The 19234-nt window shown below is 40.6% G+C and overlaps 1 protein-coding gene across 12 annotated transcripts in view; it reads left to right on the top strand.

The window, feature by feature from the left end:
* The window catches only part of FARP1 (FERM, ARH/RhoGEF and pleckstrin domain protein 1), a 357744-nt gene that overhangs the window by 248641 nt on the left and 89869 nt on the right, over positions 1-19234 (top strand). For 9 of the 12 annotated variants that reach the window (XR_010600580.1, XR_010600582.1, XR_010600581.1 and 6 more), the window contains exons 7-13: positions 219-333; positions 2203-2350; positions 5938-6033; positions 6864-7027; positions 10420-10488; positions 11347-11422; positions 12842-13082. Coding sequence is in view for 9 of the 12 variants with exons in the window: in XM_005287024.5 (XP_005287081.1) it covers positions 219-333; positions 2203-2350; positions 5938-6033; positions 6864-7027; positions 10420-10488; positions 11347-11422; positions 12842-13082 (909 nt within the window). In the remaining 3 variants the exon portion in view is untranslated. The remainder of the gene's footprint in view (positions 1-218; positions 334-2202; positions 2351-5937; positions 6034-6863; positions 7028-10419; positions 10489-11346; positions 11423-12841; positions 13083-19234) is intronic. The other 3 variants (XM_005287025.5, XM_065592630.1, XM_065592627.1) reach the window with 1 other exon arrangement.

Genomic DNA, 19234 nt, shown 5'->3' with positions numbered 1-19234 from the left:
GTAGGGTTGTGGGGAACAGGAGAACCCTTACTCTTGGGCTACTTCTCATTGTTTCAGTTACCTATAAAGATAAGGAATATGTGGAACATACAGTAATGAAAATGAGTTATGAAATGATGTTGCAGATTTGGACAAACATACTTCCATTACTCAGTTTTTTGGTTTGTCTGAATAATATAGATTAAACACAGGGTTTTGATTTTTATGTCCCTCTCTAGCTGAGATTGGGGATTTTGATGAAACCATAGACCGTGAACACTTAGCGAAGAACAAGTATATACCTCAACAAGAAACACTAGAAGACAAAATCATGGAATTTCACCGCAATCATATGTGAGTCCCAGCTTTTGTTCTTATTAACTTTCCTTTCCTTCAGTGTAATTCTAACTGTGAACATATATTGAGCTTTAGCTATAAAAGATTTTCAGGCTTATGAGTTAGTTACTTTTTGCCCTTTCAAGTCAACGTACAAGATGTTTAAAGAGCATCAGTTGATTTTGATTTTCTTTCTAGCATTCAATTATTTCTTCAGCCTGTTTCACACAAAAGGATTCATTGTCAATTTTGTGCATGCAAATACAATTGTAAATGATGACCCTGATCCTTCAGATACTTGTATCAGTAGTCTCATTGAGGTCAAGGTCATTGAAGATATCTTTCACTGCCATAGATGGGTGACAAAAGGCTCAAAAGATAAATTTTGGAGGAAGCTTGTGAGCCAGGGGGGAATCAGAGAGGTTCTCTGAATAGAAATGGGAGGTTAGGTATCATATAACCTAGAGAAGAGATGAGTCTTAAAAGGGAGTTAAGAGACTGAGGATCAGTTAGGAGCAGAATGGCAGGAATTTCTGCTTCTAAGAACCATTCAAGACTCAAGCCATTGCATTTTGAACTAAGTGAAGTTTGGGGTTTATTGGTTGTGGTTTTTGTAAGAACAGTTATGTTAATTGGGACTGTATGATTTAATATGAAGAATTTAACATTTATGGAGCCCAAAATGTATGTTCACTGCCCTCAATGTCTTTCATCTTACTCCTTTGCACATTTCCTTTATCCTACCCAATTATATAGTAGACAATATTCATATAATCTTTTATTTTCATGAGCCCAGTAAGCCATATAATTTACTGTTCTGTTGGAATAATGTATATAAAATTCTGTTAGAGTTAGTAGTTGAAGATACACACAGTCAACCAGCAAAAATGCTTTGTGTACACGAATGTTTTTGTTTCCTCCCACATTATTATAATTTGGGAGCTAGAATTCTTCATTGAAAGAGCATCTATATGTGTTCTTTTAAGGTGGTATGCCCATGGTAGGGCACCTCTTAGTTCATCAGCAGGGAACATCTGATTAAAATGAGACCATTTTAACTGTAATATATTCTTTTATTTTAGAAAATATAGCAATCCTATAATTGCTAAAACACGGATGCCCAGAACTCTGCTTCCCTGCTTAATTGTATTTTAGGTGAAAACTGGTCACAGTCCAATATCTCTATGCTTCTAAGGGAGGTTCTTTCATGTTCTAGCTCTACAGTGCAGACTTCTGCCAGCATACCTTTGTCAGTTAAGGGTATGAATAGCTGCTGACCCACATAGCTTTGCCAGCAGAAGTCCCTAGTGTAGAGGCAGCTATACCGGCAAAGCTGTGCTTTTACTAGTATAGCTTGTTTCATTCAGGAGGAGTGGTTTCACTATAACAGTACAAAGCACACCGCTAGGAATGCTTTGCTGTCGTAGTATACCGGTATAGCTACATGGGTAAGGAGCTCCTAGTGGAGACATGGGCTCTGTTTGAGATAGACATTTTGTTTGTAAGTGACTGATTTTGGGTATCTCAATATTTGAATGTCTAACTGGAGACACCATAAATAGGCCTGATTTTCAGAAGATGGATGCTCAACACTTTTGAAAAGATCAGGCTTCCTTGAGGTACTGCAAGTTGGGCCCCAAAAATTGAGGCATCCAAAATCACTATTTGCTTTTAAAAAATCTTGGTCTTTGAGAACAGAGCTATTGTTCTTTCTAGCTGCTGAGATTGGGTGACTTGGAATGGCCATATGGATATTGTCTAAATAACGAGAACCAGTTTCCATGATGAAATGTCTTTTTGCTCCTTAAAGAAGTAATTTGATTCCAATTTAATAGATGTGGAGAATTCAAGTCTCTTGGCTTTTCTTTTTCATTTTTGTTTCTAAAGTGGACAGACACCAGCAGAATCAGATTTCCAACTACTAGAGATTGCTCGTCGGTTGGAGATGTATGGAATCCGGTTGCATCCAGCAAAGGACAGGGAAGGGACGAAGATCAACCTGGCAGTTGCCAACACAGGCATTCTAGTTTTTCAGGTTAGAGCTGCTCTGATCATGGCTTTAATCTTTAAAACAGACTGTTCTTTTAACAAAAGCAATTATTATACCAGTGGTGCATCCTCTGTTTGAAATGTGTCTAGAGGAGCTTGGTTTACAGCCACCCTCAGGGGAGATTAAGGCTAGCAGGCACCCAGAGCCACCAAAAGTTCAGGATGCTCCCAGAGTCACTTGCAATGTTGGCCTTAGACCTATGTAACTGCAGAAGGTCCCACACTTCCAGGGTCCCTTTACTACCTGCACACACCTAACCTAGCAGCTAGATCTCCACCCCGTTTCCAGCCCATCGCCCTGTCTGTTTCCAGCACCAGCTATTGAAGAGACTGACTTCCCTAACTACCCTCCTTTGATCCAGAAAGCTACATGTTGGCTACAACTCCTCACTACCCTGATGCATGTTGGAGGTGGGTCACCTGAGGCCACAGGGCATCATAAATAAGGTTAAGATTTGGTTATGGGCATTTTTAGTAAAAGTCTTGGCCAGGTCACGGGCAATAAACAAAAATTCATGGCCCATGACCTGTCCATGACTTTTACTATAAATGCCCCTGACTAAATCTTAGCTTCCCTGGGGGGCTGACAGCTGGCCCCAGCTCCGGCAGTGGATGCTGCCAAGCAGCGGCTGGTGCAGCTGTCCCCGGGGCCACCCCCGCAGCGGCCAGTGTGGCCGGCCCCAGGAGCAGCTGTTGTGGTGGCCCTGGGGTCAGCCACACCTGCAGCTCAAGTTGCAGACGTCCCGGAGGTCCCAGAAAGTCATGGAATCCATGACTTCTGTGACAGACTCACAGCCTTAATCATAAACAGGGAAGGAGGGTCTCAGCCAGGCATGAAGTAGCAGGTATCGGGAGTAGTGAGTATGTGGAGGTGGGGAAGTGGGAGTTAGGAGGTGTGGGGAGGGGGTCAGGAAGAGGTGGGAGAGAACTAGATGGGAGCTCTCCAGAGTTTCTTGTATGGGCTTTGCAAAATCTAGGGCAATCCCTAGTTGCTTCTCCCAGCCAGGGCCTTGCAGCAATCTCTTCATTCTACCTTGGCCCAGTCCAGCAAGCCTCTTCCTCCTGTGTCCTTTCCCCCCACAGCTTCATAGGCCTACTTGACAAGCTGACATTTTGGCCCAAACATCTGACTCTGTCTCTGCATCAAAATTGAGGGTTAAAAAATTGAGTAAAATATGTTTTAAAACTTGGGTTACTGCAATTATTAAAATAACTATTCCCTTTAAAACCAAAACAAAAACCTCAATTTTTGAAAAAAACTCAAGTTTCAAACCTTTTTTTCAAAATAAAAATATCCATCTTTTAGACCTTTTAAAAAAAAAAAAAGAATCTCTGAACCAGCAGTTCCAATGGGGCTACTTTAATAAAAAAAAAATCCCACCAAAAAACCGCACAAGTGTCCAAATAGAAAATATCAGTAAACTCACAACTTGATCACTTGATCAACAATTGAAGGAATGCCTAAGAACAGTGGCTCTCAACCTTTCCAGACTACTGTACCTCTTTCAGGAGTCTCAGTTGTCTTGCATACCCCCAAGTTCCACCTCACTTAAAACTACTTGCTTACAAAATCAGACATAAAAATACAGAAGTGTCACAGCCCACTATTACTGGAAAATTTCTTACTTTCTCATTTTTACCATATAATTATAAATCAATTGAAATATAAATATTGTATTTACATAGCAGGGTATAGTATATAAAACAGTGTAAACAAGACGTTGTCTATATGAAATTTTTAGTTTGTACTGACTTCACTAGTGCTTTTTACGTATCCTATAAAACTAGGCAAATATCTAGATGAGTTGATGTGCCCCCTGGAAGACCTCTGTGTACCCCCAGGAGTATGCATACTCCTGGTTGAGAACCACTGCCTAAGAACATTGAAAGCTGCTAAAAAAGAACATAGACTAAGTAGTTACAAGTGTGAGGAGCCACGCCCACTATATGCAAATTTTCCTTAGCCTTGTTTTAAAGCGGTCGGAACCATTACAAATTAAGGCCCTAATCCTTCACCCCAGGAAAACTTCACTCACTTCACAGGGTCTCTGCGGGTGTAGGGATCCATCTAAGCCGATCCAGTTAAAAGTTCTGGGGGCATGGGCCTGATCCTGGAAAGACATTGAGCACAACTCCCATTGACTGTAGCACTTACTAATGATCTTGTGTATGACCTCAGTGGGACTCCTCATGATAGGAAGCACTACACTCAATATTGATACAGACTATACAGACTAACACGGCTGCTACTCTGAAACCACTCAATATTGAGCACTTGCAGGATCAATCCCTAAGGCTCTGAATCGTGCAAAACAATCTTTCTGTGCAGACTCTTACCCATTGCAGTCAACCCAGACCCATTGTAGTTCATTAGACTCCTTGGCACAAGAGTTCATGCAGGTAAGTTCCCTTTGCAGGACTGGCCCTAAATTTCTCTTTTATTGATGTTATAGGTGAGCAAAATAAACTATAATGATTTTAAAATAAAAAAGGGAAAATAAAGGTTAATTCACAAATCACATAAATGCTGACTGCAAATGTTTATTTTTACTAAAAAATTTTTAGAACCCATCTGCTGTGCTATTGAATTTCCTAGCGGAGATGATTATGACATAAATATAACTTTCTTAGACAGCAGGCTGAGCTAACAAACATCATCACGGTGTCAGTGCTTGTATATTTGTCTGATGTGGAAGCTACAAAGCAACATAGTTCTGTACATTTAGGAATCTAGTAGAAGCTGCTTTTATAACTATAAGAAACTCCTAAACAGGTTTATAAGGAATTTTTATTACTAAGTTGAAATAGTTAATACTTTAAATCTTCCTCTAATTTTAGCATACATTAATTAGAAAACAACGTTCTGCTCAAATGGTGCAATCTGATTGTGAACATACACAAAGCCTTTCGTTGCATGACTCATAACTCCTGACATATGGCTCCTGAGCACGGTTAAAAGGCATTTTTTGGCTCATCAAATAAACACTGTCAAGTAATTTATATATTTTCCTTTTACTTCTATGACTATATGTTAACGATTAATACTGCCACTGCTTACTTCTGCATTTTTTTTTCCAGAAAGAGGAGATATTTAAAGGGATGCTGATTTTACTGATCAGATAAAAATAGAGTTTGGAAGTTTCTGTAGTGTGTGAGGAATGGAGTAGTTTTTAAAATTCTCTGATAACTCACAGTAAAACATTTAATAAGATTGTACTCTAACATCATCTGGGCAGACTGGGCCGACCTGGGGATACTGATCCTCACGGGGTATGTAGGCACTACTGCAATATAAGGCACCCAATCCTGTAATCGTTTACACATGTTCTTAACTTTAAGTACTTGGGTTCAGTGGAATTACTCATGTTCTTAAATTGGGAATATGTGTTAGTGTTTATAGGATTGGAGCCTAAACAATTAGTAATAGCACCATTACAAGCAAATACATTTTAAACAGTGATTATGCAAAAGTACTTTTGATAGCTATCAAATTTGCCTTACAGATACATGCTTGGAATACTTAAACTCGTCCTTTAATCTATAACATGACTTCACTTGGCTTGTCATCTTTAGGGTCACACCAAGATCAATGCCTTCAACTGGGCTAAGGTTCGAAAGCTGAGCTTCAAGAGGAAGCGTTTTCTTATCAAGCTACGGCCTGATGTGAATGTAAGTCCTTGATATTCTTCAAAGAAATTTGAGGAGAGGTTCTCTGGTAAATTCCTAGAAGCAGATAAAATAGATGTTTGAGTTGCCTGGGTTGTAATCAATGGGATTTTTTTTAATTGGTCATTTACACTTATTTCTGGGGCTAGTGCTTTGATAACGTTTTCTCTCGTGTCCGTCTTAAAATTGACATCCACGTTGGGCAGACTCAGCAGAGAAGCTAAGAACTGAACGTCCATGAAAGATATCAGGTATTTCCATGGCTGTGGCTCCATGTACTAAAATATTTGTCTCAATGCCATGCTGAGTACGTGAGGCTTCCTGTTAAAGCTGGTGAACTCAGTGTAGTGCACACTCTTAATAATTAACCTCAGATTGATGGGTTAGTGATATTTAACTATGGGAATATGCACCTCTGCTGTGGTGTGCAGTTGTGATCTTCAGTTTCCTAAGATGGAGTGCTTTTGCCGTGGTACTGGGAATGGTCAGCAGATCCCCATTCCCAAGCTATAATTCTGACCGATGGGACTCTTAGTTCTGAGATATAGCCTGTTGCTTGTATTGTAATAATGCACAATACAAATGTTCTGAGGCTGGTATCAAATCAAATGGAAAGATGAGACAACGGGAAAAATTCTGGGGAATTGCTCTTTGTTAGTCCTGCTAAGAGTATGTAGGAGGTTCTTGGGATGAGTGGGAGGGCTCCTTGGGCCAGGAGACCGGTGAGTCAGGAGAGAGAATTTGTAGCATAGCATCAGTGTATCGATGTATATGTCCAGTGCGTTGCTCTCTCATTTGCTCACTCATGTAAATAATGCTATTATATATTTTAGAATTCATTCCAGGACACCTTGGAATTCCTGATGGCCAGTCGGGATTTTTGCAAGTCTTTCTGGAAGATCTGTGTAGAACACCATGCCTTTTTCAGACTCTTTGAGGAGCCCAAACCAAAGCCTAAACCTGTTCTTTTTACTAGAGGTTCATCATTTAGGTTCAGGTAAGACCTATTTTCCCCTTTCTGTCTCCTGCTGTTGTTCCTCTCCCCCATTGAAATCACATTGTCCTTATTTTAATCCTAGATCTTTAATGTTTTTCTCTTGGGTGTTGCAAACTGCTGCTTTATGATTGCTAACCCACCTGTTCAACCAGAGTAATGCATGGGAAACTGGAATAAAAGCCTAATTCCCCTTACAGTAGCTGATGGAAAGTTGCTACTAAAGGGCTGAATTCCCTGTAAGCTGTGCTGCCACACGGCAGCCTATTTAGCACCGCACAAGCGCTCAGGGAGCCCACCCTGCCGCGGCCGGGAAAGGGGCACACCATAGGCGTCAACTTCCCCTCTAGCCAGGGAATGCTGGACCGGTCCCAGGCTCCGTCCCCACTCCATCCCTTCCCCGAAGTCCCCGCCTCTTCCCGCCCCCATCCTGCCTCTTCCCCGTTCCTCTCCCCCCCGCCCCCAGGAGCTTCCTACATGCCACAAAATAGCTGTTCGCGGCGTGTGGGAGGTGCTGGGAGGGAGGGGGAAGAGTAAGTCAGAGGGGCTGCGGGCAAGTGAGAAGCACTGGGGGTGGGGGAAGCTTGGCTGCTAGCACCTGCTAATTTTTCTCTGTGTGTGCTCCAGCCCTGGAGCACCCACAGAGTCAGCACCTATGAGGGCCCCCCTTCCCTGGCCCCAACTGAGCCCCAGACCTGCTGCAGCTGAGGGGGGGGTGGCCAGAACCCAGCCCGGACCTGCCACGGCTGGGGCACCCCTCCCCTCCCCTGACCCCAACTCAGCCCCAGCCCGGACCTGCCGTGGACAGGGGAACGGCACCTATCCCACGACCCCAGCCCCAGAGCTGCCACGGCGGGGAGAAGCGCCTCTTCCCCCAGCCCAGTTGCTGTGTGGAGAGAGAGCTGTGGGGGAGCCCTCTCTCTCCCTGCCATAGCCCCAGAGCACCCTTCTGAACTCCTCATCCTCGGCCCCACCCCAGAGCCCGCACCCTCTGCCCCAGCCCTGAGCCCCCTCCCACACTCCAAACCCCTCAGCCCCACCCCCACCACATGAATTTTGTTATGTGCACCAATACGAAGGTGATGTGTCACAAATCACCTCCATATTGGTGCACATAATAAAATTCATTCCGCACATTTGTGGGAAAAATTAGAGCAGGGGTTCTCAAACGGGATCGGGACCTCTCAGAGGGTCGCGAGGTTATTACGTGGGGGGGTCACGAGCTGTCAGCCTCCACCCAAAACCCCGCTTTGCCTCCAGCATTTATACTGGTGTTAAATATATTAAAAAGTTTTTTTAATTTATTGGGGGGGGGTCACACTCAGAGGCTTTCTATGTGAAAGGGGTCACCAGTACAAAAGTTTGAGAACCACTGAATTAGAAGGAACACTGCTAAAAGAGTATGGTGAAAAGAAGCCAGTAGTCTCCATTGCACTTGTTCCACCCCAGCCCAACCCCCACAATCCATCTATGCACCAAACAGGCCCACTAGTCCCACCTCCTGTGATTTGTCAACAGATGATCCCTTCATGCTCCCAGGGAGAGAGTTCTGCTCTGTAGATCACGAGAGGAGTAGATTTTCCTTGCCTGGCCTCCCTACAGTCTGACAAATGCACCCCTATGCTGTTTAAATCCAGTGTTTCCTCTGCATTCTGGACCCTTCATGCCTATAAGAGGGCTAACAGAGACAGGAATTCACCCTCAGACCAGGTCTACACGTAAAACTTTGCTGGTGTAGTAATTTTTTAAAAATAATTTTTATACCAGCAAACCCCTCGCATAAATGTAGCTATTCCAGTGTAAAGTTCTTTTACCAGTATAGCTTATTTCATTCAGGGAACTGGTATAAGGTATACTGGCAAAAAACTCTTTTTTGTAGGTATAAGCTGCAGTAGGAGGGTTTACTAGTATAGCTATACATCTGGCAAACCTTTTTTAGTGCCCTCGAGGCCTCGGTGTACAAAAATGCTGATATGTCACTGCTGCTTATGTACACTGCTGGATGGACTCTTTGCAGCATCTCCCATGTAATGCCGTTTGACTCCTATCGGGCCTGATTTGCCACTAACTGCATCTTGTTAGGTCATTTACACCTGTGCAAAGCGAATTCAAAATGCTACCAAATCAGAGACACCAGTTGACTCATAGAGGTATGTAGTCATGTTGATATGTCCTCTCCTGCCTCTTCCAACTTTCTTTTCTGGATCTGAAAAATAAAGTAGGTGACATGGAAGGACCTGGAGGTCTTCGTGGGGGAGACAGAAACTGCAGTCTAAATTGTTAGATTTAATTACTGCCAGAGTAAATGAAAAAATTGTAGACATTCTTAACATACTTGATTAAACATGCACATAGTTTGGAGTGGAGCCGTATGCTGTTTTCATGTCTCTCACTGTGATCTCTGCTGAGTTCATTCTAGGAGAAGTATTGATCTTCATTGTTGCAATAGGCCTTGCTATAGTTTGTCCAATTGACAGGTCTTAACAGGTATGGAGATTTTTTGTTCCTCACTGGACATTCTCCAGGGTGTAGGATATGCATTTCTAACTGAGTGCAAATGCTATTGCTTTCTTTTTCTTCTTGTATTCATATCCATACACCATATAAATGATTGGCAGTGGTTCCTTTTTCATGGAATATAAGAGCAAGGTTTGAGATCCATCTAAGGCTGAATTGGCAGAAAATGTTTATACCTATAGTTAAATGTCTTTAAGGTCAACAATTTAATCCTGAAATGTATTTCCACTATTCTCCATTCAGTACCAATGTTTATTGACACCAGTTAATAGAGATAAGACTGAAATTTAGCTTGCAGAAATTATTCAGATACATATTTTCATAAGAGGAGAGTTGAAATCTCTCTTTCTTGCCTTTATCTTTGGTGACTTCCCAGTAACATGATTCAGCATAAAGGGGCACAGTTGAATTTAGACAGTGGTAAAATGGTCTGTATTTTATCTGTCTAAAAGTATTTTCCTGGCAAAAAATGCAAGTGACATTTTATCCATGTATGTACAATGAGATCCATTGCATTCTTATTGTGAAATGTGAGTTAATGCTTCTAGTAGAAATAGTTGTGTATGTGGTTTACTATGAGTTCATAGGCTACAGTATCTAAAACTGCACTCTGGCATGCCTGGCTTCTTAGGTTCACCCCCAAGGTTGGTAGGTGGGTAATTGAATGCGAATATGGACTGCATGAAGCGGCTTATCACTGACTATATGGTTAAATCAAACTCCATGCAGACCAATGTGCATTTATGATGCAAAAGTTGGTACATCACTTTATGCCATGGAAATGAAAAGTTACATAATAAATCTGCTTTCATTATTTCTATTGAACGTTAACAAATGTAATACCTTAGATTGGTGGCTTAAGTGTGGTTTTGTTACAGTGGCCGGACTCAGAAGCAGGTTCTTGACTATGTTAAAGAAGGAGGACACAAGAAAGTGCAGTTTGAAAGGTGAGAGAGAGATTACTGAGCTGGTCTTATTTTTTTAATGCTCTTGAATTTGGGACCATTAGTGCTTATCAGTTAATTATACTGCTGGGCCCTGACTCTGGCCTACGCAAAGTCCCCTTTATGTTGCTTCAGCAAACCGTCACTGGCATAATGGCCCCTAGGGATTGGTTACCATCAGGCATAAGTTAGAGCAACCCTGAGGTTTCTCTAAATTAAACTAGGGGCCAAACCAGCCTCTAGCCAGCCCTGTGAAACTTGATCAAATTGCTGCAGTTGCTATGATCTTGTAACTCAATTAATAGGCTGGATACTTTTCAGCATTGAATATCCCACTGGCAGATAACTTCCCCTCAGACTCATTGAATATCAGACCCTTTAGTGTGGGATGTGATTAATCTGCATAAATAGAAAAGGATTTGATTTTTTTTAATAATAACGTACTCCCGAAGATTAGGGGGATAAGTAACATAAATTGGCACAACTAACCAGTGGTTGTTAATTGAAAGCTGTCAGGGGAAGGCTTCTAACTTGGTAGTGCCAATTCTCTTTGAATTATTCTGAGTCATGGCGAGTTTAAAGTCACTGCTGAAATGTACAATGAACCTGGCAACAGTTTGTGTTATGACTCATGTTCCGGCAATGGAAGATTTCTGCTTCAGTGCCCTACATTCTCTTTTATGGTGTTTATATAAAACATTCTCTATTTAAATTTTACAAAAAGAAAGAATGTGAATCCGTTTCAAGACAAACATTTATAAAGCTGCCGTTTGGTGCTTTTGTTTCTTAAGGAAGTGACTGCTGCTGATTATTTATGAAAAAAAGTATATGGCTTTAACTTCTTAATGTGATTTCTCTCAGGAAACACAGCAAGATTCGTTCCATCAGGAGTCTGACTACACAACCTTCAGAACAGCATTCAGAGGTGCCAAAACAAGTCAGTAATGTTGATGAAACCCAATATGATTTGCTTTAAGCATTTCCAGTTGAATCACTATTTAGGGGAGTATAATTTAAAACTACATGGGCATTCTTTTTCTTATATCTAACCTACTTTAAAGATTCAAATACCTTGATACAGTGATTCCAAATCACTGGTAAGTCTATCCATTCTAATACTTCAGGATTTTGTAACTCGGGATCTGTAATTCCCACTCCCTATCATGGCTGGTCCATTGTGTGCGTCTACTGCCCATTTGCCATTCAGTTCTGAGCACATTAACGTACAATACAGCAAGACTAAAGGTCTACAGAGCATGGGTTTGGAGCAGCCTTATCCCCACGGTGGCTTAAAATGCACAATAAGGATGGGAAGGCGCAAGTAGTAGGGACTACCTGGCACAGTCGAGCTCTCAGCCTGGTGAACTGATACAGTTGCCAAAAAAGTGAGGAACCCTTGTCAGGTTCTGAGATTTCTGCTCGTGGTTGCCCTGAGTGAAAGAATGAGTTTTTTCCAGAGGTCAGTGATAGTGGAATTTCATTTGTCCTTGACAAGAAGTTCTGTTGTGTTGACCTGAGAGGAATTTCAGTTAAGAATTCTTACATTATTATCTTTGGTAGATCACAAGCATTAGTTCTGTTTCTATTAACTGTGAATGGCTGCTGTTCAAAGCAGAAGTGGCAGGTGCAAGTTGCCTGGTTAATATATTTAAAGTGGCCCACAAACTTCTACCTGCACAACCTTTGGCTTGCCTTAGTAATTTGTGTTGGTTACCTATAGAATCATACCATCCTTGCAAGCTGTTCTAGTGAACTCAGGGAAGGTACAATGTGTAGTCCATTCAAAAGATAGCTTAATATTTTTAACACCAGATTAGACAGAGGGAGCAAAGCACTGGATGTGTACTGGCATGCTTGTGTGGAATGAAGACAGTCCTTTGACTAGTGGTAGGGACTCCACCGGTTGAATGTGGGGTTGCCCATGAACCTACTCTGGAAGTTTTGTTCTTGTATGCAATTGGGCTGCACTGAATTTACCATTTTTGATATTCATCTCCTTTGCCAGTCTAGCTTCTTTTAAGTAGTGCAGGCATGTTGGTGTTTGTACAATGCTGGTTATTGCCCATATGTGTTGTATCATCATAAATTACAATAATCTATAGAACTTTTTGCACATTTATTTCCTTTTTTGCCAATGCTTAGCTCATGTTCTTTCCTGGTCCATCAGCTACTCTTCATCCTTGGAGGCTTCCATGTTTTTTAAAGTATGAGTTACCAACTCTGCTGTCAGGAGAGTCCTACATGGGATCTATAAGTTACTGGGCATGACTCTGGTGCTCTTGCTGTTAGCAGACACTGAGATTTTTCCTTAATGATCTCCCTTCTTGTTTTTTCTCTTCTGTCTTTCTCTTTCCAGAGCTGTAGCTTTACATTTGGAGATGATGCAGATTCCCCAGTGGTGCAGAGCTGCTGGCAAGGGAAGGAACTGAAAGCTTCAACGGAAGATGTTGGACAGCGCAGGAGCCCTTCCCTGAAGAAGAGCCCTAAGGAAGGTGGAAAGGTGGATGGAGCGGTGATGGTGACAATGGAGGAAGAAGAGGAGGTCGTTAAGGATAGGACACAGAAGAATAGATCTCAGTCGCAACAACCAAGCACAGGTCCAGCATCCAGGGCTGCTCGTGGCAGCAGCACCTCAATTCCTTTTATTGACTGCAGTGATGTAGATAGCGAGTATGACCTTCTCAGAGGACAAATAACCTGGTCACATTCCCAAACAAATGACAATTATGAGGGTGATTTGACCAGTGGTGCCTATATTCTCGGTAGAGATGAAAATCGTAATAGAACTAGATATAGGGATTCCTCAGGCTCTATAAAAACTTCCCAACATGACACTGAAGAGTCTATTGATGATAACCCAGCTAATATGTCCTTTTATGTTGGTGGGAGCCCCAGAATGCCAAGGCATAGCTCACTGGTTGACGAACTGTTTAGGGGCCCTGACAGCCGTAGTCCATTGGCCACTCCACTGCCACCCAGTAGCAAAGGGTCAAGTCCTAACATGAGTTTGAATAGAACTGGCTCTCAAGGCTACGTCTCAGAAAATGGCTATGAGTGCAGGGCTAGGAGTGATGAGGAAGATATTCATGCCTGTAGCTGCCCTGGGTATGGCAAATGTTCTCCAGGTTTGCAAAGGCCTCGTTTGCAAAAAATTCAAAATGCCCGAAACAAGTCAGAAACCGACCCATTTATCCTGAGCCAGGTGTCCTCAACGCCAGGTCAGGAATACAGATCAGAGAGACACTGTAAAGTGGGGCTTGTTAAAACGGTTCCTTTAGAAGGCAAAATTATGGCAAATGGGGTGTCAGGTACTGGACAGTCAAAGCAGAGTCCAGTCATGCAGTCTTTATATGCCAGTGGCATGATGGATCACATGGCCACCATCCAAATGATGGAGGGCTCCACCAGCAGTGGAACAGAGTCTAGTGATTCAGACTCAGAAATCGTTAACCCATTTACTCACCCTCTTGTGTTTGGAAATCCCATAGTGCTGAGCTCCTCTCCTATACCTAGGAATAAGTACTCCTTTGGCAGCCTTCAGCTAGATGAAGAGGTAGAGGAAGATGTGTCTGTTGGTCTTGGTGATGAAGACAGTGTGCATGTCTTTAGCTGCTAGGAACCTGAGCCTGAGTTCCAGTTGTAGACTGAGACCATTTATACGGTGGTTACTTGTGAGAGTGATTTGGTCTTCTGGGGGCTGATGACAAGTATTTTGTACAAATACACTAAGCATGCTGTTTAGAAGGAGGGAGGAGATGCAAGAGGTGTAGTAATAAGAATAGGTTGCAATGGAAGCCTAACAACAATGTTGTATCTTCTCTGAAGGGTTGAAGGAAAAGAACCATCATTAATTTGGTTATCTTTGTGGTAGATAGAAAATATACACTTGACTGTTCCTTATATTAAGTCACATGTAGGTAGGTACGGTGGTTTCTGTGACAATTAACTGTTCATTTTGGAAAAATATAAATGAAATCACAGTAGGCGCATTGTGCTCTTTTATTTGAGTCAAATGATTTTTTTTCTCTCACATATGGAGAGCTGCTCTTCAGTGCCTCGTAGGGTTAGGGATGACGTTTAATTTACAGTCAAATGCAGGAAACTTGATATTCAGAATCAAGTCTTAGTGAAACCTTGAACAAGATTAATTAATTCTTTTTATAGCAAGAATTACTTTGTTTTGCTGATCTTCTAACACATTTGAATTGCTGAGGTAAGGGTACAAATTATCCATGTACAGGAACTGTTGCAGCTTTTTTTTTTTTTTTTTTTTTTTTTTTTTTTTTTTTAGTGGATTATACAGTTTGTCATATCTGGAGACAAAGACTCTAGAATTCCTTCTCCTCCTCCTCCTGAAAGACAGAGAAAGAGACTAAAGAGATGATTTAAGTGAAGAATATTAGATGAAAGTGGTGCTGATTAAGAGTAGCACAGATTGCCTTTTCTGAAAGACAGCAACCACTTCCTTCACTGTGTGTTACAAAGCGTATTTGCAGTACTATTGTTTGCATTTTTCCTTCTCTTTATTTTATCAGCGTCACGATACACAGCAATATCAAAGTTTTTTTTCTGTGAGCAGGAAACAAACGTTCATCTGAGCAGGATCTAGTTATTTTGTGGTAGTTTAATTATTTGTAGTACCGCCAATGTATGGTAATGCCTCTTATCAAATTTTTATTGTGTGTTAGGGATCAAGAAATTTTATCTTCATGGAGCCAGCTCCCCACCAGACTGACTGCCTTCAAATGTGTTGTACTGTACATAGAATAGCAGCATTTGTTGTGTGCTACAGAGAGAGGATAAGTCTGTGAAAACTTTCATTTCACAGATTAAAACATTAGCCTTACTTTTATCATTAAATGTTCTTGGGGGGGGGGGGGGAAGGAATACATAAATTTAGTTTGGCAGAACTGAATAATGAACAGAAGTTTCAGCTGAACTGTGTGAGTCACAAACATTTATGTACCCACGTGATTAGTGATAAGACAAGATATTTTTAATCTAGGCAGTTAATTTCAGAATCTTGTTAGTTAATTTTTATAAAACAAGGAAAATAGGAAAAGTTTTTATAATTTTTCTAATGCCTTGATCAAAACACATTGTAACAAGTGGTTAATATGAGTGAAGGATATTTTAATATCAATTTACAATAGTTTAGAAACTTATTTCACTTTTTATTTCAGTAGACTGTAGCCTTGTAAATAAGGAGTTTTAATCTTTCCAGATTCCTTAGTTTATTGGTTCCTCTTTTAGTAATAGATACCTTGGCTTTAGACATAAATGAAGTTGAAGCATTTCTTTAGACAGTGATGTTATAATGGCAAGTGGCATGGAGTGATGATTCCTGTGGCTGTGTGGTTAAAGATATGAATCTAGAAACTGCAGACTGATTATACTGAGGGAAAAGCTTGCTTGTATATCATTCTTAAAGAAAGTTGTCTCTATTTTGGACTTAGAATAGCTGTAAATTGACTGCCTTCAACTTTTGTGTATTTAAGATGTAATGTAGGTAAATGAAGTCCATTGTAGAAAATTGTCAGTGTGGATAGTGTGTGCATATGAATCTTTTGTTGGCATTTGTACTGTTTTCTACTATACAGTAGAGTAATAGCAAATTGGACATGCATTAGTTGCTTTGATAGCCATATATCTAAAGATCAAGCAATGAACTCCCAAGATGGAGTTGCAATCAGTTTCCATATTTATAAAAAGTTACTAGATTTCATGTTTGGAAGTAAGCAAAAATCAGATCTTACAGGTAATGTTGACTACACATATGCTATTTTCTGTCCTCAAACAAATACTACTTTAATGGCCATTTTTACTATCTTGACATTTCTACAAAGAAAATGGATATGGAGATAGGTCATAGCTAATGAAATGTATCTGCATTTTTTCTTCACCTTTTCCTTTTCATATTGTTCCAAGCAACATGGAGTACAAAATTTCTCTTCAGCAGTTTCCTTTTATCTGACAGTACTATGTATTTAGGGTTTTTTTTAAATGTACACTAAGAATTACTTCAGTTTGCAGAAATAGCTTTAATTAATTCCATAGGCAATCGTTTAATTTAAAATGAATCACTCTGCGGTAGTCATCTATATGCCACTGAAATGCAGTTTAATAACATTAGACAAGCATTTAATTAAAAACTGTGTATGGGCCAAATTTTTCCCTCAAACACGCAGGTTATATCTGGGGATTTGCCAGGAATTTAAACAGAGCTGTGTCCAAGTGAATATTATCATATAAAACCAGGTCCATCTAAATTTAGCTGTCGATGGTTTCTGTGGAACCAATGAAAAGGGACCCTGGGGGAAAAGAATAGTAGGTTGGGAGAGGGAAAGAGGCTGAAGATTGCAAGTAAACTGGTATAAACTCTTGTTCTTCTCCCAAAATGCAAAAGTTAAGAAACAAAATGGTCAATATCAACCATCTGAGATGCTGATTAATCTGCAAGTCAGCTATGGGCTCTGTGAGTATACCTCTGACCTAATGCCATTGTACGTGTTGCTTGTAGTCACAATAAATGGTTTAATACTTCACACCTTTTTCAGTGGGTTCTGGGATGTCACCCATCTAAATTACTCATGATGCCATAATACTTACAGTTCACACTTCTGTACCTTTCATCTTTATTCACAATAATTAATTAAGCCTTGGGACACCCCCGTGAATATTAGATGGGGAAACTGAAGCACAGAGAGACTTTAGTGATTTACCCAGTGAGTCATTGTGAATAGAGGGACTCAGAGACAGTGGCAGAGTTGGGAATAGAATGGAGTTCTGTCTACTAGTCTATTGCTCTAAGGACTTGACCATACATAGCTATCCACTAACTATTTATTGGAAAAGCTTTCTCCATTTCTCCTATATGTTGGATACTGTTGGGGATACTTTTTACTTAGTTTCTTTGAAATCAGCATTTAGTAAAACTTAGTTTACCTGGAAGACCTGGGTATCATTGAATAAGTTTGGCTAATTTCATTGTAACAAATTGACATAGGAGCCCTGACTTTGCCTAGGATAACATTGAGCTTTGGATAACTGGAGGGACCATGAGACTGTCTTCACTGGAGTTGGCAGTGCTATTTCCAGCTTGGGTACACATATTCACAGTAGCTGTGATGGCACTTGGGCTAAAAACAGCATTGTAGTTACAACGGTGCATGCAGTGGGATGAACTAGCCACCTGCATGAACGCATCTCAGACCCTAGGTACGGGGCAGCTAGTCCATCTCATCATCCCTGTAGTCATGGTTACACTGCTATTTTTAGCACACTAACTGGATCAGAGCTTGCACTGGTATATCTCCTCAAGGTGAATTGCACCTCCAGCTCCAGTGTAGACATACCCTGAGAGCTGGATAGTCAGGCTGCACTGTATTTGATTTAAACTGGTCCACATTCTTTACCTAATAAATACGTTTTCCTCATAAACCACAGAATGGTCCATTTTCTCAGGATGATCTCTTGAAATGAAATAGTACTATCCAGTTTCATCCCCTTGTCAACAGATATGGCTATTTCTGCTGCAGCTCATCCATTGTATTGTTCATACCTGCCTAAAGCTTATTGTCACATTCAAGATTATGATGTACATCAAATATAAATTGCAAAGGAAATTAATCAAATCCCTAATTGTACTTCATACATATGAGAAGTGTCAACATACAACTGACTAAAACGATTTCTGTTTGCCTTCGTTTTGTGCTTACTTTATGTGAGCTGGAATCAAATGGAAAATTGACTCACGATAACCATTATGAGAAGTAACATTTCCATAACTCAGGAAATTCAGCCAAACTTATGAAGTTTCTAAAAGCTTAGAGATTATATGAAATTAGGTCAGTAAATTATGATAACACTTTCTTTTGGAACATTGTCGCATTTGCCGAAACAAAACATAACTGTTAGAAACAAAAAGTGGAAAAGTGTATTTGTTAATTAGTTCACTAAATGTGACTCACGATTTGATGTGACTGCTCCAGGGCCGTTTATCATGAACATTCGTGTTTCTTTGCATAGATGATTGGGGAGCAACTTTCATTTGTGCAAAGAATCATATTTGTGCTGGAGGAGCAATAGTATTCATACTGCAAGTGCTTGTTTGGTCTCTCCATTTATACATGCGTTTAGTTGGGGGGAAAGTGACAAGAGAAAACTGAATGTAAAATCTGCTAAACATCTGTAAAATCTGATTTCTGTTTCTTCCTCTCCCTCAATTTTAAATTTGGGGGGTTCCTGTATATAGTCAAATATAAAGTTATTTCTTGGGCAAAAGAGGATGGGAAAAAATATTTTCAACATTAACATTTTCTAGCCCTGTTGACTTCCAATTTGTGTCTCTGTAAAGTGTTTCCCACTGTGTCTCTGAGAGATTCAACCATCCCAATGATTCTTCAGGCAATTCTCTTGTGTATAAAGGATAGGACATGGAATCCGGGAACAGACTATAAAATGTGACTGAGGCAACCAGGATTCTGAATATCAGATATTCAGCGGAGAGATCACTAACAATTCACAGAAACCCATAGGCCCAAATCTGCTCAAATAAACTACTTGTTGAGCAGTTAAGAATAACCAATTATTGCAAATTGTGACCCTTTAAAAGACAATCCTTCAACAGAAGAAAAGGGTAAAATCTGATTAATAAATTGTTTTCAACAAGTAATAATAATACTAATAATACTTAGCTCTTATATAGCCCTTTCCGTCAGTAGCAAGACTGACCTGCTATTTTAAAAGC

The sequence above is a fragment of the Chrysemys picta genome, chromosome 1, assembly GCF_011386835.1.
Source record: "Chrysemys picta bellii isolate R12L10 chromosome 1, ASM1138683v2, whole genome shotgun sequence".
Taxonomy (NCBI): domain Eukaryota; kingdom Metazoa; phylum Chordata; order Testudines; family Emydidae; genus Chrysemys; species Chrysemys picta.
The sequence above is the reverse complement of the archived record's forward strand: the minus strand, read 5'-3'. Positions and strand labels throughout refer to the sequence as shown.